Here is a 27,801-nt window from a genome sequence, read left to right as displayed (position 1 = left end):
CATTCGAATCTCCTCTTCCTGTGACCTCAGCAGCTCCAGCTCCACAGGCTGAGGAGGGTGCCACTGCCACACAGCAGGACCCCGAAAACAGGTCGCGGCCCTCCAAGTCTCAGCCCTCCAAAGGATGCCCACCAAGGTCATCACAGACAGGGCATAGCAGTCAGCAGGCTGCCTCCAACTCTGCTGTGGATGTCCAGGGAGCACCAAGACATAGCGGCAGGGTTAGGAAGGTTAAGAAGATATAGTTGCACAGCCTGGACATGGGTGTTAATTGCTTGTACATAATGTTCACTACTGTAAATAAACTCCTAAGAATGTCTCCCTGCCAATGGCTCCTTGTTCTGATGAGCAGTGCTCGTGTCACTCAGATGTGAAGCCTTGGTTCCTGCACAAGGTAAAGGCAGATGCTTCAGTCCAGGGCCTCTCCCCTGTGCCTTGTGCAGCCATCAGGTCAAAGTGATGGTCCAGCTTCATACTCCCTGGACACATTACTGATACCTGCATCTCAATGGTGCTGGTCATTGCTGCCAGAATGTCGTGGGCAGGTGTCACAGAGTTCCATCATTCTCTCTGTGTGCTCTCAGCACCTTTAAGGTGGGGCTGACCCCCCATCTCATCAGCATCTGTGACCAGTGACGCTGTGCTCCTGAAGGGCTCAGGTGCTGAAGGCGGACAAAGGATCAGATGCTTTTAAGGTTTCATGGCTGCATCTCCATGATATGGCCCTGATCACAGAGCATAAGTAAGCTGCCCTCAGCCAGACAGGAGTCAGACATTCTCAGAGGCTATATGAAGATCTATAGAGTGTCCTCACTGCATATCATTGTCATCCTCCTGCAATTGAGGGACTATTAGGGTCTCCACTGCATCTTCATGACAGGGGTATTCTCACAGAGGGTATGTGCGCTGCCATAAGCCAGACTGGAGTCAAAAGTTCACAGGTGTGATGTTGGGATCTATGGGGTCACCTCACTGTATGTTGTCATCATCCTCCACAAATCTAGCAGCTATGAGGTCTCCTGAGCGCACCTGCCTCGTCCGGCCAGTGCCGGGGCCTCATCGCCGACATTATTGCCTTCGATGGAAACCTCCAGCTCCTCCTCAGCCAGCTCCTCCTCAGCCAGCTCCTCCTCAGCCAGCTCCTCCTCAGCCAGCTCCTCCTCAGCCAGCTCCTCCTCAGCCAGCTCCTCCTCAGCCAGCTCCTCTCCCCGTTGCAGCGTCAGGTTGTAAAGGGCGCAGCAGACAACAACAATGCGTGACACCCTCTGTGACTATATTGCAGGGCTCCACCAGACCGGTCCAGACACTGGAACCTCATCTTCAGCATCCCGATGGTCTGCTCCACCAAGTTGTGGGTTGCAGCATGAGCCTCATTATAGCATCGCTCTGCTGCAGCATGAGCCTCATTATAGCATCGCTCTGCTGCAGCATGAGCCTCATTATAGCGTCGCTCTGCTGCAGCATGAGGCCACCGCAGGGATGTCATCAGCCACACCCTCTGCAGGTAGCCCTTGTCCCCAAGAAGCCATCCCTGCAGCCTCTGTGGATCCTGGAAGACATCAGGGATCTGTGATCAACTGAGAATGTAGGAGTCATGGACACTCCCCTGGGAACCGTGCCCAGACCTGCAGGATGTGTTTGTAGTGGTCGCACACCAGCTGCTTGTTCAGCGAATGGAATCCCTTGCTGTTGATGTAGTCCACCGAGTGTTGTGATGGAGGTCTGAGCGTCATGTGAGTGCAGTCAACGGCACCCTGCACCTGTGGGAAACCTGAGATCTGGGCAAATCCAATTGCTCTTGCATCCTGGCTTTCCTGGTCCCGGACAAAATGCACAAAGCTGTGTGCCCTCACGAAGATGGCATCCTTGACCTCATGGATACACTTGTGGGTGGAGGCTTGTGATATCCTACAGAGGTCACCCGTGGAGCCCTGAAAGGAGCCACTGGCATAGAAATTGAGCGCCGTGGTCACTTTCATGGCCACTGTCAGTGGATGACCTCCATTTCCCCATGGCACCAAATCTTGTAGCAGGTGGCAGATGTGACTGAACACTTCCCTAGACATACGCAATCTTCAGCGACACTGGTTGTCGATCATCTGCAGAAATGAAAGGCGACATCTATAGACCCTGGGTCTAGCTAGGTGCTGACCAATGCTGCTCACTGTGGCTCTTCAGTGGTGTATACGGGAGCCCCAGCTGCCCCTTCTTCCTGAGGGTGCTACTCCTCCCTCTGCCCAGCCAGGCACCTCAGTCGCTTTCTTCTCTGTCGTCTTCGCTCTCTGTGCGCCACAAGGCACATAGCTGGTTCTCCAGGCTCTATGCTCCTGATGTACTCTTCCTGCAGGATGAAAGAGAGAGACGCGTGAGTTAGCTTGGGTGTTCTAAGAACTTCTCTTGGTTAAGTCTGAAGGCCCCTTAATGCAACCTGGAGAGTGCTGGCCACCACTTGGATGGCCAGAGTTTAGTGCGCTGCATGGCTGCCTGAAACCTCAGCTATCTCTGCCCCACCCACCTCTGCCCCACTCCACCTGACCGATTGGCTGCAGTTTTACCCATTGGACTGCATGCTGTGCTCTCAGCTCAGGCACAGGCATTCTCCTAACCCACACTGCAAGGCTGCACTGTTAGCTTGAACCATGAGGGAGACTGGTCCAAACCGGGATGCTGACATTGTAAGGGGCTGTGAGCACCCCCACCAGTGACCACTCCATGGCCAGCTTTAGCAAGGAGATTGTACAACGTGTCCAGTCGCCCATCTGTTCTGCAGTCCACTAAAACGCTCATTAGTTTGCAGTCTGTGCCCGAGGGGTGAAAAGCTCTGGAGCATTTGGTAACACTTTCACACCTCTGCGTTGCTTGAGTGGGCAAATAAGCTAGAGGCCCAACTCCAATTATATCAGTGTGGCTGCACCTGAACCAGTTGCAGAGGAATGATCACTTTATACAAAGGTATCCCGAATGTGTGGCCACTTCCCTCCCTCCCGCCTCGCATGTGCTTGCACTACCTTCAATCGCAGTGCAGCCCTTGGCCCCCCCACCTCCAACATGCCTCAACCTTGAAGTCCAGCAGGTGACCCTCGCGAGTGCTACACAACGTTACTGTGCGTTTAGTGCCGAGTTCCCTTCAAAGTGCAGCCCGCCAAGTGCACGCCTTAGTAATGCTGTTGTGAAACACGTCGGCAATTGCGCCAACTTGAGCAGATGATCCAGCGAGTGGGGATGGTTCCACCGGGCTGGCCTTATAATGATATGCAGATGTGCTACAATGGGGTTCCTGGCGCCTGATGGTGGGAAACGCGGCCCGCCATCGATGGGCTGAGCGGACGATTGCAAACTGGTTTCACAACGTTGTGATGATTTCTGGCCTTCTCGCCATATTGTCCGCTCACGCCATCGAACATGTCCAACGCCAACAGGCACGGAAAATTCTGCCCATAGAAAGATTTATAGCAAAGAAGGAGGCCATTCAGTCCATCATGCTTATGCCGATCAAAAAGAGTGATCTAGTCTAATCCTACTTTCCAGCTCTTGGTCTCTAGCCCTGTAGGTTACAGAACCTCAAGTGCATATCCAAGTGTTTCTTTAAGTGTGATGAGGGTTTCTGCCTCTATCACTCTTTCAGGCAGTGAGTTCCAGAGCCCCACCACAGTCTGGGTGAAGAAAATACTCCTAAGCCCCCTTGAACCCTTTTATCGATTGCTTTAAATCTATGCTTGCTGATTACTGACCTCTTTGCTAAAGGAAATAGATCTTTCCCATCCACTCTTTTTGGCCCTTCAGGATTTTATACCTCACAATGAAAGTTCCCCTTAGCTCACTCTGTTCCAAAGAAAACAACCCCAGTCTATTGAATCTCCCCCCATTGCTAAAATTCATCATTCCTGGCAGCATCTCTTCTGTACTCTCTCGAGTGTGATCATATCCTTCCTGTAACATGGTGACCAGAACTGTATGTAGTACTTTAGCTGTGGTCTAACAGTGTTTTATTCAGTCCTAACATAACCTCCCTGCTCTTATATCCTATGCCTCATCCAAGGAAAGTATCCTATGTGCCTTCCTGACCATGTGACCTATCAGTCTTGCTACTTTAGGGAATCTGTGGACATCCACTTCAAGAACATTCAGTTCCTCTACGCTTCTGAGTAACTTACCATTTATTGTGTTTTCGTTGCCTTGTTTGTCCTCCCCAAATACATCACCTCACACTTTTCTGTCCACCAGTCCACAGTCCTGCAGGAGTTTCTCAGGGTAATGTCCTAGGCCCAACCATCTTAGCTGCCTCATCACAAAAGACCTTCCCTCCAACATAAGGTTAGACATGAGGATGTTCACTTATAATTGCACAATGTTCAGTACCTTTCACAATACCTCAGATATGAAGCAGTCCGTATCCGCATGCAGCAAGGTTTGGACAACATTCAGGCTTAGGCTGATAAGCAGCGAGTAACATTCACGTCATACAAGTGTCAGGCAATTTCCATCTCCAAAAAGAGAGAATCTAACCACCCCCTTGACATTCAACAACGTTATCATCCCTGAAGACCTCACCATCAACGTCCTGGGCATTAACGTTGGCCAGAAATTAACTGCCTAGCCATATAAATACTGTAGCTACAGTAATAGGTCAGAGGGACTCAGCTCCTGACTCCCCAAAGCCTGTCCGCCATCTACTAAGCACAAGTCAGGAGTGTGATGGAACACTCTCCACTTGCCTGGATGAGTGCAGCTCCCACAACACTCAAGAAGCTTGACACTATCCAAAGCAAAACAACCTGCTTGATTGGCACCACATCCACCACCTTAGACATTCTTAGAGATTGGCACTCTCCACCATTGGTGCAGAGTAGCAGCAGTGTGAACCAGAAACAGGATGCACTGCAGCAACTCAGCAAGGCTCCTTTGACAGCATCTTCCAAACCTGCAAACTTTACCACTTAGAAGGACAAGAGGAGCAGTGTCTTCTGCAGTATTGAGTTCTTGGTATCCAATGTAAGCCTCCCTTCATTGCCTTTTCCTATCCTGTATGCTCTTTGACATCCAGGGGATCTAGATTTGTAAATCCCACTCTTTAACTTGGTGGGAACATATTTGTTCTGAATCTTCTCCATCTCCCCCATGAATGCCTCCCACTATTCTGACACTGATTTACCTTCAAGTAGCTGTCTCCATTCTGTTTTTGCCAAATCACACCTCAGCTTAGTAAAAATGGCCTTCTCCCAATTTAAAACTTTTACTCCTGGTCTATCTTTACCCTTTTTCACAATGGCATTAAATCTAACTGAATTACAATTACTGCCACTATCCCACTGAAACCCCTTCCATCAGTCCAGATTTATTTTGTCGGGCTTGCTACTTCCTGGCTATATATTTTAAGAATTCTGCACCTTTTACAATGAATTTATCCCAGTTAATATTAGGGTAGTTGAAATCTCTTCCTATTGCCACCCTTAGGTTTCTGCACTTTGCCTACACATTTGTTTTTCTATTTGAGGGTGTATGGTACCCTCCCAGCAACATGATTCCCCTCTTTTTGTTCCTCAGTTTAATTCATATGGCTTCTTTAAATGATTCTTCTAGCAGACCAACCCTCCTCACAAGTCTGATTGTTTCTTTAACTCATGTTGCGACTCCCCCTATATTTTTAAATCCCCTTCTCCACCCCATCTGAAAACCAGGGATGTTGAGCTGAAATTCCATGCCTTCTTTAAGCCACCTTTTAGTAGTAGTTATGTAAGCATACTTCTAAGTATCTGTCTATGCTCTCAACTCAAATGCCTTATTCACTGACTCCTGGCATTGATGGATTTGTCACTAATAACTGAACAACTCTTTTGTTGTCTCTCTTCTTCCCTTGATTCCACGACCTTCCATGCTTGCTTACTCATTTTTTGGCCTTCTAATTCCAGTTTCGCTTCTCTTCTTTCTGGATCCACGCTCAAGCTCCCAATCCAGCACCCCCCAACCAAGTTAGCTTTAAACCCTCCCTGATATACCAGCAAACCTCCCTGCCAAGTCATTAGTCCTGACCCCTTTAAGGTGCAAGCCATCCGGCTTGTACAGGTCCCATTTCCCCTAAAACTGGACCCAATGCCTCAGGAATCCAAAGCCCTGTCTCACCCTGTCTCCAGCCATGCATTCAGCGACACTATCCTCCTATTTCTGTACTCACTATTGCATGGCATTGGGATTAATCTGGAGGTTACCAGCTTTGTGGTTGGACTTTTAAATTCCTTCCCTAGCTCCCTGAAATCTGCCTTCAGGACTGCATCCCTCTTAATATGTCATTGGTACCAATATAAACCATGACCTCTGGCTGTTCCCTCAGAAGTGAGCAGCTCCAGGTATGACCATCTGGCAGATAATCTCTATAATGAAGAATCCTATCAAGATGCCATTCAGATGTATGGAAGAATAGCTTCTCCAGATAAGCAATGTGTGACATTTAAGACATATAACATTTTATTGAAACTGGGTATATGAAAAACAAAATCTGGAACACAGCAGTAACATCTGAAAATATTTTCATAAATTGAAATTGATCCCTTTCAACAAATATCCCAATACATAAAATACAACAGTTATACAATCAGGATTCATTACAATTAAAGTTCCAGGCATTAAAAAGGGATGCATCCTGAGCACTTCATTTGAAGTTTGTTTAGAAAAAACTCACCACAGTGTAGTTTAGGTATGAGAACGTAAAACCAATTTGTCCCATTCACACTGCCTTTCCTCAACCTTGCAATTACAGCAATGTGTTCAAGGTTATATAGCACGATTACTTCTTTCTTCAAAAGCTCGTGAGATTTATACAGTTTTGCAGTGTTGTTATTCGGCTTCAAAAGCTATTGGGAAAAGTTGCCTTTAGCCATTGCTTCTAAACTCATTCACTCTCAAAGCCCCTGCAGTGCAGCACAGCTCAAAACTCTCTCTCCTAGTAACAACAGTGATTTGGAAAGACAAAATTTCTAACTATACTGTGATAAAAACAGAAAATGCTGAGAGTACTTAGCAGGTCTGTGGAGAGAGAAAGAATCAATGTTTCAGTTCAATGATCTTCCATTAAAACTAGAAAAAATTAGAGATTTAAAACAGGTTTAAAATAAGTGGCAGAGGGGGGAAGTTGGGATAGAACAGAAGGGAAGGTCTATGATAATGATGGTGCAAAGCAAAAAGGAGTAAAGGAACAGAAGAACTGCTGAGAGAAGGTGTATTTGGAAAAGCAGAACCATTACCAACAGCTGCTATCCCAAAACCAAAAAAAACCAAAACAAAATGGGGGCAGAGGTTATAATCTGAAATTGTTGAACTCGATGTTGAGTCCAGAAGGCTGTAAAGTGCCTAATTGAAAGATGAGGTTCTGTCTTTCAAACTTACACTGAGTTTCATTGGAATAGTGTAGGAGGCCGAAGACAGAGAGGTCAGGATGGGGATGGAAGAATTGATCTGGGTGTCCCTAAGCCTGTGTGTTTCTCTCTGTTTTTCACTTGGTCTGTGTCTCTCTCTCTCTTTCTTCTGGACTGTGTGTGTCACTATCTTTCTCTCGGACTGTGTGGGCAGAATTTTCTGCCTACCGGGTGGGCAAGCCCGACCCAATCTCCGGCAGGTGGGGAGCCGATCCCCGCCGGAGAAGCGGGCCCCACCACCATTTTAAGTGGGCGGGCCTCAATGTCACACGAGATGGGACATATTAATAAATTTCATTAAAACTTTATTCAACTTTTTAAATCCCTACATGAAACCTCATCCCGCCCATGGATGAGGTTTCATGTTTGTTCCAGTTCCTGCTGGGGATCCTGGCCGACCCACCAACCTTAAGGTTGGACGGGCAGGTCCTTTAATTGTTTTAATGATCCTGTCAATGGCCTCAATTGGCCATTGACAGATCGGCGGGTGCGCAGCTGATCTTGCTGAGCCCCCGCCTTCCTGAAAATTTAAATGGGGCGGGATGACGTCAGGGTCATCCTGCGTCATTTTGTGCGACAGCGAGCGGGCCCCGCCTCCTGCTTGCCGACGGCAAAATTCAACCCCGTGTCTCTGTCTCTCAACCTGTGTCTATCTGTCTTTCCCTTGGTCTGCGTCTCTCTCTCATTCTGTGTCTCTCTCTCTCTGTCTCGCTCTGTGTCTCTCTCTCTTAGTCTGTGTGTCTCTCTCTCTTTCTCATTCTGTGTGTTTCTCTCTCCTTCTTGGTCTGTGTGTCTCTCTCTTGGATTATGTCTCTCTCTCGTTCTCTCAGTCTGTGTCTCTCTCCCTTTCTCTTGGTCTGTATCTTTCCCTCGGTCTGTGTCTCTCTGTCTTTCTCTTGCTCTCTGTGCCTCTATCTCTTTCTCTCAGCGTGTGTGTCTCTCTCTTTCTCAGTCTGTGTTTCTCTCTCTCCTTCTTGGTCTGTGTCTCTCTCTCCCTTTCTCTCTCACGGTGTCTCTCTCTCTTTCTCTCGGTCTGTGTCTCTCTCCCTTTCTCTTGGTCTGTGTGTCTCTATCTCTTTCTCTCGGACTGAGTGTTTCTGTCTTGCTCTGCGGTGGCTCTGTCTTTCTCTTGGTCTGTGTGTCTTTCCGTCTTTCTCTCTTGCTCTGCATTTCTGTCTTTCCTTCCCTCACTCCCCTTTCCTTTGGAAGTTCTTGTGAATTTTATTCTTCTCAACATGATGATTGGATATGTAGAATGTGAAAATTACAGTATCAATGATCAGAAAAGTTCAATGAAATATATTCTGCACTGTTATCATCTTCCTTTTCTAAAATTTAAATGCCCCTTTTCTGGTGAGGTTGACAGCAGATTCTTCCCCTCCAAGTCATGGAATTAATGGCCCATTTTCTCTCTTTGCCACAGAATGACCTTTAGACTTATTTGTGATATTCTGTGGGCTATTTCCTTTCCCTCAGGATGTGAGCACAAATGCAGGGAGTCTCCATGTCATACACTCATGAGGCACCATCAGCGATTCAGAGGCTGAAACTCATCCTGCTGCCCTGCACATAGGTCCAGTCCATGACCATATAATGTAGCATCACAGTCCTGATCCTGCTCAGTTTTCCAGTATTTTGTGTTTTTATTTCAGGTTTCCAGCATCCGCAGTATTTTGCTTTTACCTGGGTGTAGAACCTCCTGAGGATCAGTTATACTTCCTCCAGTGACTTAGAAGGGGTTATCTTGCAAAGCAAGGTGATTTAATCTGGAAAGGCAGCTGGTGCAGGAGGATACTGGAGCCAATCTTTAGAGTCTTACATTTATTTACAGAGTTAAATGTTACAAGCATACACCTCCAAACTCAAACAGCCCACAGTTTCTCTTTTTTATATGTTCAATGAAACCCTGATTAATGCCCTCCACCTGCATATATTTAAACACAATTAGTATACAATTAACACAAGGTTTCTATTGCATAGTCTCAATAGGCTGGAATTAGTGTTTAAGCACGACTGAGATTCCACACTGGAGTGGCGTTGGAGCCTTACAAAATTAGCCCTATTCTGTAATGAGAGTGAAGAGTTACTGGGGAGATTCTTCCCCACCCCCATCCAGACAAAGTGGATGGGATTATCCAGTCCTGCCAGCCACAGAACCGGAAATTCCTGCCTGATATCAATGGACCTGCTGCTAGTCCGCAGTGGGCAGGACCGGAAAATCCCAGCCAGTGATTCACTAAGGGGCACAGATCCATAGATGCTTCCAGTCCTTCATCATCTTACTTAAGTGGGACTTAAGCTTGACTCCACCTTAGCAGCTATTCACACACTCCCAGCAGAAGTCATTGAACCAATGCAGGAGCCTTAGCTACTTCTATCATCTTCCTTAAGCAACTGTGGTACCCATTCTACTACTAGGACTGAGATCAGCAAAGATCACTGATTGAACTAGGAGCCATCCTGGTCTAGGGCTCACCGGATGGGGAATTCAACCACTCAGCTAGAGACTTGGAGATTGGTCCATTGTCTTATTGATCTAATGATTGATTATTGATCGGAATAACTGACGTGGTTTTGGCAGAGTTAACTCACCAACAATGTGCTGAGTTTGACCTGGGATTTAGGCAAGTTAGTGGTGAGGCTGTGCGTCTTGTCTGTCGTGTGGACACACTTCAGGGAGGAACAGGAATTTCTGATTGACACGGTTACAGAATGCTGCAGCAGCAGCACTTTGCCGGATAGTCTGGGGCATACACTCTATTCTCAGAACCACACGTAAAGTAAACGTATTCTTCTTCCTTCCACTTGTAGCGCACTTGAGTGATGGGAATGAACTCAACCGTCTGACGCTGCCAAGAAGAGAGAAAGGTGCATTTTAGTCAAATTTCCAGAGTTTCTTGATTGGAGCCTGAGACTGGTTATTTCAGACATGACCGGAGGCTAAATTGGTGCCTTTCACATAGTAAAATGTCCTAAAGTGCTTCACAGAAGCATTATCAAACAAAATTTGACATATAAGGAGATTCTAGGGCATATAGCCAAAAGCTTGGTCAAATAGGTTTTAAGGAGCACTTTATGAGGAGGGGAAAGAGGTAGCGAGGCAGAGAGGTTTAGGATGGGAATGCCAGGGCTCAGGGCCCAGGCAGTTGAAGGTGCAGCCACCAGTGGTGAAGTCCTTAAAGTCAGGATGCTGAAGAATTTGATGAATAGATACTTCAGGGGGTTGTAGGCCTGGAGGAGACTATAGAGATAGGGAAGAGAGAGGCCATGGAGGGATTTGAAAACAAGGATGAGAATTTTAAAATCAAGGCATTGCTCAGCTGGGAACTAATGTAGGTCAGTGAGCACAGGGGGAAAGAGATTTAGTGTGAGTGGGAAGCAGAGCTTTGAATAAATTTAAGTTTATGGAGGGTAGGATGTGAAGATGGGAGACCAGCCAGCTGCACATTGGAATAGTCAAGTCTAGAGGTGACAAAGGATGCTTGAGGGTTTCAGCAGCAGATGCAGGGCAAAGTTACGGAGGTGCAAGTAGGCGGGCTTAGCGATGGTTTAGACATGGTCAGAAGCTCATCTCAGGGCCAGGTGCGGATCAGCTTGGAAAATAACGCAATTAGATGGCGTGTCAGCCTTCCAGTGCTGGAGGGAGGTGTCAGCTGTGGCTCAGTTCATAGCACCCTCGCCTTTGAATCAGAGGGTTCTGGGTTCATGTCCCACTCCCGGAAACCAAGAACTGTGATTGTACTCGAAAGAGTTGCAATCTGTGACTGTTGATAACTCGAAAGAGATTCCAGTGCTGGAATTTTTGAAAGGAGAGCAGGGGAGGGTTGGGTGGGAGCCGAGAACCCGCAGCCTCCAATTAACTTGCTGTTAAGCTCATTGAAGAGCTTGTTAACAGGCTGGAAAAGGACAGAATCAAATTTTCAAAGTTAATAAGGGCTTGAGCAGAGCAGCTTAAGTACCTGATGAGTAAGCGTCTGGGTACTCATGTGGCCTGTGAGGCTGATGGCCCTCTGCCCCCCCGCCTGCTCCATTCCTCTAGGTAACAGTAAGGCCAGCAATCACTACCCTTTGCCTTCCAGGACTAGTTGCCACCTCCTCCCTGTCCTAGCGTCCATAATTGGATGCCAAACTCACTTCCAGACCAATTAAGGCCTTCCCTTTAAAAATCGTCTTGCATCACTGATGTGACGCGGGGTCAGGACCCAAACAAAAACACCTTCACATCTGCAAGAGGAGGTATTCACATGGGGTTACTGCAGGTTGCATGCAGTTTGTAACTCACCTGTTGGATTATGTTGGAGGTTCTCAACAACTGGGCCTCATGTTCCCGGATGGCCTTCTGGGAGGCCTGGTTGACTTGATGGTCTGGAAATGCAACTATAGGATAGACCTAGGATGACAAAACAAAAGGACAGAAATGCAAAGGCCACTTTAATCCAGAATGTCAAGCCAATAGTTCAAAACCAGAGTGCCCAATTCACTACCTGTATTATTCAGTTGATTTTCTTGCTCCATGCTGACACAACTCCTTCTTAAAATTACTGATGTTAGCAGTATAACATTGAACGACATTGTCAAAAGTCTTGCAAGTGTTTAAACTATATTTTATTGCCCAGCAGAGGATGTTGGTGAAAGGAGGGAAAGAACAAAGGCAGGAAAGAATTTGTATTTGCATAGCACCTTTCACTTCCTTCAGGAATTCCCAAAGTACCTACACTGCCCCCACCCCCCCAAGTAAAGAAGTATAGCCACTGTTGTAACTTAGGGAAATGCAGCAGCTAATTTGCAGACACACATAAAGGTCCCAAACCAGCAATGAGATAAATGACCAGATAATCTGTTTGAGCGACATTGGCAGATAAATATTGGTTAGCAGGGCACGAGGTGAGATACCCTTCTGTTCGTGGGATGGTACCGCTGGATCTTTCATGGCCATCCAAGAGGGCAGAGGGAGCCTCAATTTAATGCCTCATCTAAAAGATGGCAACTCCGACAGTGCAGCGCTCCCATAGTACTTACATGCACTAGCCTAGATTATGTGCTCAGGTTTTTGGAGAGTTCAGCCAAGGTTGAAAGACCATTAGTTGCATTCGGCTGAAACTGTTGGAAACAATAGTGCAATGGACTGAGGAGGACAACAAATCTTCATCTATGGGTTGTTATTTGAAAGGCAAAATACACATTTGGCATTTTCAGGCATCCTGCATGCCGAGTCTGGAGGGGATGGTGGGGGGTAGGGGAAGGGGTGAAATCCTCTTTGCCCAAATAAAGCAGGAAAGACATTCTTCACATTCTTTCTCAATGTCTCTGAGCTACTATTAATGCAGGCAAGAATATACAATTTTGTATATTCCAATTCCTACAATAGATTGACTAATATTTACTTGTTGCCACTAAAACAATCATGGTCTGCTTACAATAATGATGTTTCTCAAGCCACTGATGAGTTGCAACCACTATAAATCTTCAACAGTCCCCATCTCCAGTCACAGAGTACACACGTGTGCTACAAAATGGTTGAATGTCAGCTGGGAAGATCCCAGTTTACCCATAATACCTCGCATATTTTCAGGTCCCTATTGGCATCTTTCTTCAAAAATGCAGCACAGACATAGGTTCAACAAAAAAAATGCAATTTGTAGTTATATATTCCCCGCACCCTTCCACATCCTCAGGGTGTCCTGACATGCTTCAAAGCCAATGAATTACCATTGAAATGTTATCCAACCTTTGAACAGTATACAGTACCCAATTGTGGAATGAAGCGATATTAGATTCCCATTGAGTGTTCTGTGCACGATTTTTCTCTCTCTCTCTTTCTCCTCCACTTCTCTGTCAGATGTTTCCTAAATATTCTGTGTAGCACCATAGGTACAGGCAATGGGGGAAAGGGGATGACAGAGACTTGTCCTTCCCCATGCAAGTTTTTGGCATGCATTAAATCTCCCTGTTTACCCCCCCTCAGAATTCTGGATTCCCCTTAATTGCCCTCTACCCTTTATATGTAGTGCCCCACCTGGTTGGGTAAAGGGTTAAAAAGGAATTACTTATACAAGGAACACAGAAGATTAGCTTTCAGGTACAGCACGCAATTAGGAAGGCAAATGGTGAGTTGGCCTTTATTGCAAGGGAATTGGAGTACAAGAATAAGGAAGTCTTGCTACAATTATACAGAGCTTTGGTGAGACCACACCTGGAGCACTGTGCACAGTTTTGGTCTCCATATTTAAGGAAAGATATACTTGCATTGGAGGCAGTACAGTGAAGGTTTGCTAGATTGGTCCCCGGGATCTGGGGATTGCCCTATGATGAGAGGCTGACTAAATTGGGCCTATATTCTCTGGTGTTTAGAAGAATGAGTGGTGACTGTAGTGGTGGGGTCTGGTATGTACAGGGTTAATGTAGGACTGAGTTACAGTACTGTCCACATAGTGATGTAAGAAGGCACATGACTCAGAGCCAGGGTCAGTCTAGAGATGGACAGAGATATGTAAAGACCTAGGACGGAGTCAGCTCCATACCTGTACCCTCTACCGTATATGTGTAAATATATATGAGTTGTTAATGAAAACTTGCTGTTAATATACTCAAGACTATGAAGCCTACTTCATGGTGTCAAAGCAGGATTCTTTAGTGATCTCATTGTAACATTCAAGACTCTGAAGGGGTTTTGACAGTAGTCACTGAAAGGTTGTTTCCCTTAAACATTCACTCCCTCCACCACCGATGCACAGTATCAGCAGTGTGTACTATATACAAGATGCACTGCAGCAACTCACCAAGGCTCCTTTGACAGCACCTTCCAAATCCATGACCACTACCACCTATAAGGAAAAGGGCAGCAGACACATGGGAACACCACCACCTGCAAATTCTCTTCCAAACCACACACTGTCCTGACTTGGAAATATATCGTCGTTCCTTCACTGTTGCTGGGTCAAAATCCTGGAACTCCCTTCTTAACAACACTGTGGGTGTACCTACACAACATGGACTGTAGCAGTTCAAGAAGGCAGCTTACCACCACCTTCTCAAGGGCAATTAGAGGTGGGCAACAAATGTTGGTCATGTCAGTGGTGCACACATTGCATGAAAGATTTTTTAAAAATCCTTTCCCGACTAATTATCTGCTCCCCCCTTTGAAATGTCTCAACTGATTCTGGACCCATAGCCTTCCAGGACAGTCATGTTCCACAAAATCTATGTGAAGACATTCCTTCAGAGTATTTTTCACTGACTTAATCATTCCCACCCAGAGCTCCAGTAACTCCAAGTCCTCCAACTAGGCCCCAATCCCCGTGACTCCAGGGTCTTCAACATGATCCTTACCTGTGATTTTGGGCCCCCTGATCATGGGACCAATCAAGTGCCCAGACCCTACATTGTCTCACCACCCTCCACACCCATTACCCGTGAGCTGGTGCGATACTGGCAGAAGCCCGATGTTCTCTATTCTTTGCCAGCTGGCTGGCACGTCTGGCTGCCTCCATTACAATGCAACTGGGCCCCAATATCAGGGGTGCCTTGACCCTCATCATTCAGGCATAAGGATTGACCCCTGAGACCCACGCCAAACATTTAAGCTCCTATGCGGACTTTATAGTCATCAAGGGCAGGCAGCTCAGTGTTAGTCACCCAATTCCAGCATCAAGTACTCCAAGATCAGGTTTAGCACAGTTGGATACAGGCTCTGAAGTGCAGTTCCTATTCCCGCAGTGCCCTTTCCCCATCTCCTTTACCGAGCCATCCCTGTGGTCTCCCTATACCTAATTAGGTAATCTCACTCAGCAATGCTGGCCCAATCCCACCAGCAACTGGATTAAAATTGTGTGGTGATCCTGTAATTATGTAGAGCTTTTAGATAAAATTCTCTTTCTTACCCTGGGCTGTTGATCAGTGTAGATGTTCTGGCCAGTAATTTTGCTATAAATTTCTAGGGGAAGTCCACTTTGTCGATCAGCAATTCCTTCAACAATGTTATTTTGCCTGATTGAGGGAGAAAAGATAATTTAATTTCTTTCAGTGTAGTGTAGTGTAGCAGTAAGTTAGACTTGGCAATCCCCTTTGAAATGGAGCTCACTTCAGTCTATTCTGTAAGCAACAGTAAAATATCCCTTCCAAGCGAGCTGGTATTGTAATGGAACACTGCTACTGCAAACATTGATCTCTTATATTGCACACTATCCACAGCAGGCACATCAGGAAGTCAAGCTGTTTCTGGGCCTCTGTCAGTGTTGCTTAACCCAAGGCCTCAGGCTTTTGGCTCTCCCCTTGGTAAAAGGATGGCAATGCCATTGTGTGTGGATACTGGGTTGGAACAAAACTGAACAGAAAATATTCCTTACACAGGATCACTCCATTTGTCTTTATTCCTATTTAGTTCACTACCTTAACAACCGTGGATCAAGTTATGTGGTCAAAGTATGACTGCTGTTGGCTGTGAGGCCCGAGGCCTATTCAATGTCCCATATGCACTGAGCATATGGCATTATGAGGTATTCTCAACACTTCAAGCCTGTACACATATTGGGCAGCATATTACAGCGGGATGGTGGGGGATGGTGGTGGAGGGCTCACCCTCCAACATCCTAGAAGTAAAGTTGGTGTGGAGTGGAGCCTGTTCACTCCACACCAGCCCGTCCTGCAGCCATAACATGCTGCGAGAGGGCTAAATAGGCCATCAGCAGGAGGAAGTCCCGGCCTGGGGAGCTGCTGGCCAATTGAATTGGCCGTCCAGGCAGCACCAACAGCGTGGCCGGGACTGGAAGCAGGCCCAAGAAGAAGGCCCATGGATCTGGGAGCAAGGTAAGTCCCGGGTCTTGGGCAGGGAGGGTTTGGGCAGTATCAGGGTGTGAGTGGTGGGATTTACAAAGCAAACAGGTAGGAAGAAAGTGGGGTACTATCTTAGGTGGGGGGGGGTGCTGCTCCCCGCACTCCACCCCCCCCGCCCCTCGATGCGGAAAGGGAAGCCCCTGAGGATAGTACCCATTCTTCCTTCCCAATCTTATACAACGCTTTTTTAAAGCAACACTCCTGCCTGACTGCCCTTGCCAACCCTATTATAGCATGGGAAGTGTATTTTCGGGGTCAGTAGGTTTGTTAACAAGCTCAATTGACCCTTGAATATCTATTTAAATATGACAGGCGGGTTGCCGATTTCAGTGCCCACCCCCCCAGTATGATGGAAGTGGGCGGGAAGGTGGTGGGGTGGGCACCCGCCCTATTTCACGTAACCCCTCCACCCGCCGAAAACACGTCTGGCAGGGACCTGTAAAATGCACTTGTTCATCCTGCTTTCTACCCTTAATGTCACCGTTAGCACATTTCTTAGCTAATATCAACACCTCTTTGTCCTTTTGTCTATGACATCTTTGGCAATCTCTTCTTTGCCTCCACCTATCACTGGCCCCCTATCCAGTTCTACCTGTTCCACCCCCCTCAACCAGCTTATATTTCACCTCATTTCTATATTTCCTCAGTTCTAATGAAGAGTCATATGGACTGTATTCCTCTCTGCAAATGCTGTCAGACCTGCTGAGTTTTTCCAGCTGTTTTTATTTCTGTTTCAGATTTCCAGCATCCGCAGTATTTTGCTTTTAACCTGTAAAATGCAGCCCATTATATGCAAAGCTCCTTAACAGCACGGATTAAAACCCCTTAATGTGATCTGAAGAAGCAGATACTTAGTGTTCATTTAAATGGAATGGACTTTTCAAGGGTGGGCTTTTGGAAAATGCCATCCTCTATCGTTGGGTGGACCTCTCCTTCAAGCAGGGCCACGCCTTGTCGCAAGACCTCCTGCAGCAGAGCCTTCAACCCCTCATCAGTAAAAGAGACCATCTTCCTCCAACATAAAAGTCCAGCTTTATCATCAGCCCAGAGCTCTTGAACCCCCACCCAACCTCGGAAGGCTTCATCATATCAGAGGGATCGAACACCAATGAGCCCATCTCATACTCCTTGTTTCCTTCACAATCTACACTTCCCTGTCCACATCCGATCTCTCTACCATCAATCCGTCCCTGAAGGAAAAATATTCCTAGCTCCCGAAAGCCAAAGATCTCTCTACTTGGTCCTCCATGTTCCAGCTCCATCAATCTATTGAACAACTTCCTTGCTTCTGCTTTCACCAGCCTTTACACCAAACCTTCCAGCAGACCTTTGCACCAAGCAAGTACACTTGTAATTATTTCCACAATGGCCTTGCTACATGTTGCAGAGCTGCATACTTATGCTGCAGGTCTGTCCGCTGTTAAATTTGATTTGACCATCTCAACCAAAATCTCTTTACTTAAATATTCTTTCCATTCCAGAATCTTTTTGAGTGAAAGGGAAACTTAATCTTCTGTTCTACATGATAATCTGCCTCCTACTGCCTTTCAATGACAAGTTCACGCAAGCTTATCATTTTCTTAATCTCTGCTTGACTGCCTTATTTCCCATTGCTAGTACCTGTGTTCGGCATGAGGTTTTTCCCAGAAAAATAAAATAGCCTAAGTTCGGAGCGTGGCAAAGCCTTTCTGCAATAAATGGAGATTGGCTCCAATTTCAGGAGTGCTATGACTGCAATATTTTTGAGTATTGCTGAAGAAAGAGACATGTCAAAGCCTTTCGTCTTGCACTCATCAGGACACTTTGCAAGAATACCAATTAAGGGGAAAAAAAATTTATACTGTATGTGAAGAGAGTGCTGATTTGTTGGCAAGTGGATTCTGATTGGTAGAGGCGTTGCCATGGAGAATGCCCCAGTGATAGTAACTGACAGTTAACTGCCACGCATTGTTTGAAATTTAAACAGACCAGCTTGGCCATGATTGGTCAAGGTATTGCCCTGAGGTATGAGTCAGCGAATGGCTGTCATTTATTTTGTTTACCTGAAACAGGTGCAATGTGTGTTTACCTGAAACAGGTGCAATGTGTGTACATGCTCCTTATGTCTGCAAACAGGGCCCCATGTAATCATATTTGTGGCTTCCAGTACACACAAATGTGGGGAGCCACACTACGAACCCGACTGACAATCTTAAATTGGTTGTTAGCGTAATCCTTAATACACTGAGGTTTATTTAGCAAATGTTGTCCAATTGCGGAATCACATCTAACGTTGGACACTGTGTTTTGAGTTTTGCAAGCACGGGCTGTTTGGATATGGGCTGTACCCTGCCCGTTGTGAACAGTGGCTGGGACATGCTGTTTGATACGATCCGCCAGTCTTTGGGACGTACGGCCTACACACCGAGCATCACACTGGCATTGAAATTCATATACCACATTACTCATTTATGTGATGGGCAGAACGTCTTTTTGGCTTGACAGCAGCATCCTGTTAGTGGCGAATACCACTCATGTTGCTACTGTACTACCAAACGACTATTTGTAACATTCTTATTTCTTTCATCAGCCATCCTTGTGACCTATCAGAGTGAGATCTGCCAATTAAAGGTCATTGACGTATATTATGGATACGTATCCATGGAAACTGCAATGAGACTGCTATCTTACATTATAGGCGGAATAAGCAATACATTCCCAAAGTCTTGATGTCCTCCCTTTAACTAAATGGGATCTGAACAAGCGCTCTCAGGGGAAACAGACCTCTAGGGTAGCATTCTTATATAAAATTTCCACACCATTCATCATTGCTGTTTAATAGCACTCTAGTATTCTTTGAAGGCATTAAGCTTACCACTTGACTGTCAGCTGGATGAACAGCATTAGTTGTCCCCTTCCTTTGCACCTTTGGCAAGGTTTTGAACCTCGGCCACAACACATACCACAGCTGTGGACCAACAAGAAACTGAAGTAAGGTAAATGTCATTATATTTTCTATTCAACCAACCCTACTCCTAAGCTTGTTGTTCACCTCATTATAGGTGCTGCATGTTGCACAGTCTCACCTTAAGATGCCAAAGCCATGGTAGCCTTGGTGCTCTAAAGATAGTTTAAAAAAAATTAAAATCCAGGATACTTTGTATCCTGGATTTAAGAGTCCTTTCTAGTGTTCTATAAATCACATGGCTGACTCAACTTTAGAATGTTGCACTGGTAACAAGAGATATCCATATGCTCCTGCTTCATAACACACAGGAAACTGTTCCTTTCCAATTTGACTCCCAGCCTTAAGGGGGCACTTAACCTTTCTGGGGTAAGGTGCAAAAGGCACCAGTGGCCTCCTGATATCTCATTCAAGTAAGTGGCCATTATTTATGTGTGAACCTAGACCGTCAGCGCTAGCAGCTTTCCTCAAGGTGGTAGGCATCACAGTAGAACTTCATGTCCTGTATCTATACTTTGTCAACTTCACAGCTGGATCACTGGATAATGATCCAGAGCTGGAGACTTGGCCAGTTTGCCTCCCTCTGGCCCAGAGGCACCAAGGCCAGTTGTAACACCCTAATTGTTTCCCTAGATGAGATTAACTAACAGAACGTAGGAATCAAGCCCAGGATGTTCTCATTGATCATAATAGCAGCACCAATACAGACCATCCACTTGCATTCAAAAACCCTTCATGAAAGGTTTTGATAGAGTAAAAAAGGAGAAACTGTTTCCACTGATAGGTGTGTCACTAACCAGTGGATACAGATTTAAGATAATTGGCCAAGAAAAAAAAATAGTGGGGAGTGAGCTTTATGATTTGGAATGCAGTGCCTCAAAGGGTGATGGAAGAAGATTCAATAGTAACTTCCAAAGGGAATTGGATTAATAGTTGAAAAAGAGTATACAGGGCTATGGGGAAAGAGCAGGGGAGTGAGACCAATTACAGCTCTTTCAAAGGGCTGGCACAGGACTCAAGGGCAGACTGTCCTCCATTTGATTGGTCAGATTCTATGATTAAAAGAATAATGTTCTTGATTAAAACACATTGAGATTCCCGGTGTGATTCAGCTTCAAGCTCTCCCAACTTAACACCTCAGAAACCAAATTAGACCCCTCTTCCAACTCCCAAAGCACTAAAGAAACTAACATAACTACTTTCTAGCTCAGTGATATTCTTTTAAGTACTAAGAACTCAAATTAATGAGTGTACCGTATGTCAGCCCCAATTGTCTGGAAGATTCCAGAATGAGGTTCAGATAATTAGAACCAAGTGAATGCAGCCAATCACACTCTGATTAATTCTCAAATTCATTCACAGCCATTATATCCCTCATGCTGTTATTAAAAGTTCTCGGTGTTTAATAGTTTTTCACACTTCTTTGAGTAGAAGAAAAGAGAGCTATAATCCCATTATAAAGAACACACTATCTCTGCCGAAGGGCCATGGAGGCTCGAAACGTTGACTGATTTCTTCTCCGCCGATGCTGCCAGACTTGCTGAGTTTTTCCAGGTAATTCTGTTTTTGTTTTGTTTTGGATTTCCAGCATCCGCAGTAGCTTTTAGCTTTTTGTTTTTAACACTATCTGGTGTGCCATTGAATTGAAAAGACCCTAGCATCTGCACAAGTCTATGTTGAGCTAGTTGAATGTGCTTGTAGTGGGTACGATAATTGCTTCCAGTATTCCCAAGCCATTGAAGTGGTGGGAAAATGAGGAGGTTCCCAGTCTCAATTTCCAAACACACATACCTGACCCCTACCTCCAAACACACATTCTTCCCAAACTGGGGTCTCAGATCTTACTGGGCCTCATGGATTCTGCATACTATCCTGATCATGCTTTCTTACCGCTGAAGCCCAGTGCCATTACAGCGGATGCATGCGTCGTCACTAAGCTGGTATCCTCGACCATTACACCCAAAGCATTTCACCTGTGTTTACAAAACAGCAGTATTACTTTATATCTTAAGTGTGTATATATATATATGTACATGTACACATATAAAAACACATACACACACACACAGACACACACACCTCATGGGTGGCAATTCACTGGCTGGTGAAAGATAGTTCTAATGTTCGTCACACAATGAATTGGAAATTGTACAGATGATATGCGATTCAGATGGTGAATTTTACAGGTAAAGAATAAAGAAACTTGCATTCATATGTAAGTAGCTTGAGTTCAAGCATTATGCTGCTGGTGTAAAGGGTTTGGTTTATTTTAAATTCACAAAATTGGGAACACAAATGACTTAATGAGCCATATTCAACAGTCAATCACACATTCAACTGCAGAAAGCAGTAACCACTGTGGAGTAGTTACCACAATCTAATTTTCATGCATTACCCGGTTGAGAGACTAATCATTCATATCAGTTTGAGTCAACCTCTGCTCCAGAAACAGAGTCATTAATCTGTTGCCTCCACAGGCTTCAAACATAAGTATTCACCTTTGAGTCAGAATGGTGTGGAGTCAAGACTCCAGAGACTTAAGCACAAAATCTAGATTGACACTCTAATGCAGTACTGAGAGTGCTGCACTGTCAGAGATACCGTATTCCATATGAGATGTTAAGCTTGCCTCTTCAGCTGGATGTAAAACTTGTATTGGTACTAGAAGGAATAGGAAAATTTTCCCTGTTGTCTTGGCCAATATTTATGCCTCAATAATGATCTCTAATACAGGTTATCTGGTCATTATTTACTGTTAGGACTGCCAATGGTAACTTCACTTCAAAAGTACTTTATTGGCTGTAGAGCCTATTGGGATATTCTGAGGTCATGAAAGGCTATATAAATGCAAGTTCTTTCTTTATAAGAAAGTCCCAAATGATAAAAAGCAAATTGGCCCATCAGACCCACTCCTTCCACAGACCATTCAAAAACCCAACTTATTATCCACAACTTCTCTCTATCCCTATATGCCCTACCCCACATACAAAGTTAAGCCAAGCAAGATTCTGGAGCATTTTGACATCCTTCCTTAGCTGTTCTTGACTAGTTGGTCTCCTCGGTCTGAAACTTGGCCTCAGCCACCCGGGAACCATTTTGAGAATCTCCTATCTGTACTTTTCCCCCTAGCTTTCAATCATGTTCCCAAATAAATATTCACTTTAAAAATTTAGGTCGTAACATTGGGCTCCATATTAATGCTAGTACCAGCACTGCACAAGCTCGCAGATTAGAAACTAGCAGTCAAACCACTTCTGGTGCGTCTCACACAGCACTCCATGCTTGTAAGGGTCCAAATGTGGGCTTGCTCCAGAAAGCCGCAGAGTGGGCAGACTGCAGATGACCTTGCAGGACAATGTCAAGCAGCCCTGGGCCTTGAAGGTCCAGCTGCAGACTGCATCACCTCAGCATAGATGGCAACAGCCTGGGTTGGCTAGCTGAAAGGCAACAGCAAGGGCACTGGCAGCATGGCACCATGGGGCCACTGCTTATCTCCCAGGACAGCACCTCTGCGAACATGAGGAAGCATTTTTGTTGTAAACACAGCAAGTTGCTATGGTCTGGAATGCACTGCCTGAAAGGATGGTGGAAGCAGATTTAGTAGTAACCTTGAAAGGGAATTGGATAAATACTTGTAGTGAAAACACTTACATGGCTTTGGGGAAAGAGCAGGGGAATGAGATTAGTTGGATAGTTCCATCAAAGAGCCGATCTAGCACAATGGGTCCTGTAACCTCCTTCTGTGGGATAAAATTCTATGATATGAAAACCCCTCATAGAAAGGAGATGCACAAGTGTAAATTCAGCAAGGCTGTGATCCCAGCACAGAATGTTGCTCAATGGGAATATGTGTTGCATATAGGCTTTTCATACCTTAGGTTAATCTGCAACCTGCACTTCTATTGAGTGAGGCTCCACACTTGGGAAAGCAACCCTGCTAAATTCACCCTTTGGTCTTCAAAAGTAACCTTCAGGCAAAACTACTGCAAAACCAAATGAGAAGCTCTCCAGTTCACTACTTACCCTTCCTGTTGCAGTGCATTTGATACATGCTTTAGCGCCCAATGCCATGCATTCGCTACACCCCTGACAGAGGAAGAAAAACACAATTACACAAGATTAACTTTGATTCTGTCCTCATCAGCTCATCTTCAAACCAGCATTCTTGTTCTATTAAAGCAAAGAGCTGCACAGAAAACTCACAGGGCTGGATGTTAACTTCATGCTGTAATGTTTCTCAATCAAATTCAATAAATTCCTGTTGGGACACCCAGTTATTGTGCATGGTATAACTGTGACAAAAACATACTCTCTCTCTCTCTCTAAGTAAAAACGAGCTTCAGAAAACACTCTGTCGCACAGACAGCACTCTTTCAAGTTACACAACAATACGAGATTGGCAGTACATTATATGCTGACTTCCTTCTTGTTCTGCATTTCAAAGTTTGGGCAAGATTTTCTTGTTGAAAAAACAATAGGAAGACTGACTTTTAAAGGGGCTGTGTACTTGAAGCAGAATTTGGCAGATTTAAAAAACTGTAATCTTCTGTATTGCAGTTCCATTCAACATGGACCTTCCAAAGCCAGGAGGTGATCATGATTTTGATTAACATGTTTCAATGTAAAGCACAGAATAAAAAACAATCATCAACAAGTGAGATTATGGCTTAATTTATTACACAGTTCATTTTATTCCTTCATTTTCAGAAACATTCACACTCTAACAGTTTAAAACACATTCGACACAAGCAGAAACAAGCTCACTTGATTGTTCCAATTTCCCTCAATGACTAAAAATATCAACAAGGGAGATGGGACATATCTATCCGGTGGAGCTCAGAGTGCATACATTCTGAGGATGTCTACTTGGTGTGAATGATGGACAATCAGACCCCTTAATAACCATCGCCGTGGTAGGTTGGACCTTCTGGACATCGTAAGAGGAATTTTAACCCCCAAACTCCATGGGCGGGATTTTCCTTCCCTGCCCGCCACCGGGATCTTGCCGAAAGTCAATGGACTTTTGGCTGGGCCGCCAAATCTCCTGTGGCAGGTCCCGCCACGATGGGCTAGAAAATCCCAGCCCTTGTCTAACTTAGCTGTTTGCCATTTATATATTTGACACTGCTTCCAAAATTAGCTCCATGTTGGTCTAACACATCAATGGTGATCACATCCAATTTGGCTGATTCCTAGGGTTTTTTTTAGATAGAATCCTGTACAGTGGGTGTAGTGAAATTCGCAATGCATTCTTTATAAAGGGAGTTTATGGTTTGACTGCAGCTGGCACAGAGGAAACTTTCCCTTATGTGAGGACTTACCTTTACGGATGAAGTGTGTGGCACTGGGACTTTCCTGATATCATTCTGAAACATTGGAGGCCTCTCCACTATTATATCCCAGGGGAGGGGAGCAATTCCATAGGCATTGCTGTCAACAAACTGACCTAAAACAGCAAGAGACCATCATAACCTTCAGAAACCATCGACTGGTACAAACATCAGAAAAAACAAAATCTTTCTCAAACAAGCGAACAATATTGGATATGACTGAGCTCTAGGAACAATATCACACTACGTGCTATGAGGAATGCTGCAATACTTTGTCCCTAAATTCAGACAAATGCATCATTAGATCTGCCAACTAAATCCAAATCATCTGTGGAGGCCAAGGATGTCAAAGATGGAGGTGAGATAGTCATGGAGAAGATCAACAGAACCTTCCTTGTAAGAGAGTTAGAGATGGTGCTTCAGTGTAAGGAAGCAGCAGTCTTTCCAAGTGTAGATGTTGAAAGTTAAGGGACTAGTAGTGGGAAAGGATATGAGTAGAAGAATGGAGGTCAAGAAGCGTTGGGAGGAACCTTGTCTGAGTCAATCATAGAGTCTTGAGGCCACATTTGATGACAAGATCGATGGGCTGGCCAGGATCATGGGGAAGCAGAATGGACTTTAAAAAATTGTGCCAATTGGAAACTCAAAGAAGCTGAAAAAGGTGAATTACATCAAGAACAAAAACAGAAATACCTGGAAAAACTCAGCAGGTCTGACAGCATCTGGGGAGAGGAACACAGTTGATGTTTCGAGTCCGTATGACCCTTCATCAGAAGTTCTGATGAAGAGTCATTCGGACTCGAAACGTTAACTGTGTTCCTCTCTGCAGATGCTGTCAGACCTGCTGAGTTTTTCCAGGTATTTCTGTTTTTGTTCTAGATTTCCAGTATCTGCAGTATTTTGCTTTTATTTGAATTACATCAATACTGACTGATCCAAAGAATCAATTGTTGTGGCACCAAGGGTTTCACAGTAAAAATATATCCAATAGTGTGCCTTCAAAGTGTATCAGTTACCTGGTGCCCGTTTCCTGTGGAGGCCCTACATATTTTAATTAAAATTGTTTCATAACTTACATGCTCACCTTTATAAGGCACCATCTTCCACTCAGTTGATCTGGATTCAGTGAAGCTTTCTAGGCGATACTGAAGTAAAACGAACCTTGTTTAGCAATGCTTCAGGACCCATAAATGATTTATAGTCATAATATTTTATTAAAAGTTACATTTCTAGCATATGACTTAGCAATATAGGACAGAATTTATGCCCCCACCAACCCTGCACCTCCCCAGCAGCGGGCTGGGAGGCAGTGGGGCCATCTAATCAGGGGGGGAACGTTTGGGCTGGAGAGCCCATCGCCTTCCCAACTCCCCCTGACTAAGTCAGGGGCAGGGAAGGTTGGGGTTGCCCTTCCTGCTCCTGGGCCATTGAAGCACTTAAGTGGCCACTTAAGGCCTCATCCCATTGCTGTTGGTATTCTACCAGCGATAGAGGGGCCCACGCCATGTCAGCAGGCCACTGAGTAAAAGCTGCTGGCTTGGCTGCATGTTGAAGTGGGTCGGGCCCCCCAGTTGGGCACCCTGTCCTGCCGGTAGCAAGAGCTGTCCCTGGGAAAGACCCAGCACCACGTCCCCCAACCCCTGCACTGAGCACCCCACCTCCGCACTGCCGCCCTGCCCTGCACAAGGATCCCCTTCCCTCCCTCTCGCCGGGGCCCGCCTGACTGGCCCAGTGAAGCTGCCCCACATACCCCTCCTCCTGGGCTTCCATTGCTGCTCCTGGTTCCAGGTCTACAGCAATCCCGACAATGACCACCACCCCTGGTGGCACCGCTGGGTCTGAAGAGTAGTCGGCCTCTGAGAAGGCCCTGAGAATCCTGATGCCAGGCAGGTAAATGTATGATTGGGATTTAATCTCATTGGGGCTCCCAGAAATAGCCGGAGTGGGGTTGCCACTGGCTCTCAGGCCAGTGAACTGGGCCACTTCCATGGCCATTAAATTTAGCCCATAGAGCTCAGTTTGGTTTCGCTAGTATTGGGCTATTGGCTTATTGGAGGCGCAGATCTGGTTTGCTGCCCCATTCACTCCAACCCCCAACCCAATCATTTTAAGCTGCTGATTTTCAAATTCCTGCACAGTCTCGCCCCACTCTATCTGGATCACCTTTCCCACTTTCTACCTCACGTTCCTCTGAAGCTGACTTACCGCACCTGTTTCACTCCCTCCACCATACAGACTAGTGCTCAGTTACTGTGCCCTGCTTTTTGTAACTAGAGTGTGCACTCTCTCTCACCTCTCCTTCCAAGCTCTTGTTCTCCCTCTGCCCCACTTCAGAATGATCAAGTAGCACTGCAACAGATTGCAGTTAATAGAGTGATCTGAGGTTTTCTTTGACTTAGGAGCCATTCTTTGGTGCCACATTCAAATGCAAAGCAACAAAATTAAGAGCAGTGATGCTCTTCTACCTTGACTATGCCACAGAAAGTGGTGGTGGTAAAAGAAATCCAGTATTAAAATCCCATTGAACAGAAGCTCCATTTGGCAGAGGGTGCTTTTCTTCATGAAAATTGGACACAAGTTTTCATATTGTTATATTTGTCTATTTGACAGATCACTTACGTATAGTATAAGGGTCTGGCACATATAGAGTTAATATAGGACTGAGTACAGTACTGCCCACACAGTGATGTAAGAGAACACATCACCCACACCTAGGGGGTCAGTGTAGAGCTGTGTGTACAAGCAAGCGTGGAGTCAGCTCCGAGCTTGAACCCTTTACGTATGCACATATTTGTGTAGTTAATAAATGCATACAGTTAACCTACTTAAGACTACGAAGACTTCATTAAGACCTACCGAACGCCCTACAACAGTATGCAGTGTAAATCCTATGGGCAATATCCCAAACTCTAACATATGGCCAAACTTTGAATTGAGTCCGTTAAACACTACAGTTTAATTCCTACCACACAACATGCCTATTAGAAAGCGGAGAGCTGCTTTGCACAACAAGCAAAATTGGTCCTGATTAAATAAGATGCTGGTAATAATTTGTAAACTTTCTGATAAAAGAATGATCCTGGAGCTATTTGCTTACACAAAATTAGGCACCAACCTTCCCAGACAAGGGCAAATCAAGTGCCAGCCATCCAATATGCAATTATGAAAACACTTGATCAGTGTCACTGAATGGGAACTAAGAAAGACAACAAGACCTTGGTTGTCCAATCATAATGCAAATTTGAATGCATTTATTTGAAATGGGTTGACGCTAACATTACAATCA

General features: G+C 45.3%; 1 protein-coding gene across 1 annotated transcript in view; it reads right to left on the bottom strand.

Annotated features, from left to right (window-relative positions):
• Nucleotides 1-6,439: 6,439 nt before the first annotated feature.
• LOC144681794 (protein SSUH2 homolog) overlaps nucleotides 6,440-27,801 on the bottom strand; it is a 40,612-nt gene continuing 19,250 nt past the window's right edge. Inside the window, exons 6-13 of the mRNA XM_078543801.1 lie at nucleotides 25,600-25,660; nucleotides 24,507-24,631; nucleotides 23,209-23,271; nucleotides 21,076-21,158; nucleotides 19,096-19,188; nucleotides 15,290-15,395; nucleotides 11,692-11,799; nucleotides 6,440-10,258 (exon numbers count right to left, since the gene is read on the bottom strand). Of these exons, the coding sequence (XP_078399927.1) occupies nucleotides 10,115-10,258; nucleotides 11,692-11,799; nucleotides 15,290-15,395; nucleotides 19,096-19,188; nucleotides 21,076-21,158; nucleotides 23,209-23,271; nucleotides 24,507-24,631; nucleotides 25,600-25,660 (783 nt within the window). The 3' untranslated portion in view covers nucleotides 6,440-10,114. The remainder of the gene's footprint in view (nucleotides 10,259-11,691; nucleotides 11,800-15,289; nucleotides 15,396-19,095; nucleotides 19,189-21,075; nucleotides 21,159-23,208; nucleotides 23,272-24,506; nucleotides 24,632-25,599; nucleotides 25,661-27,801) is intronic.

This window comes from Cetorhinus maximus, chromosome 6, assembly GCF_964194155.1.
Source record: "Cetorhinus maximus chromosome 6, sCetMax3.hap1.1, whole genome shotgun sequence".
Lineage (NCBI taxonomy): Eukaryota > Metazoa > Chordata > Chondrichthyes > Lamniformes > Cetorhinidae > Cetorhinus > Cetorhinus maximus.
This window is presented reverse-complemented; position numbering and strand designations above follow the sequence as displayed.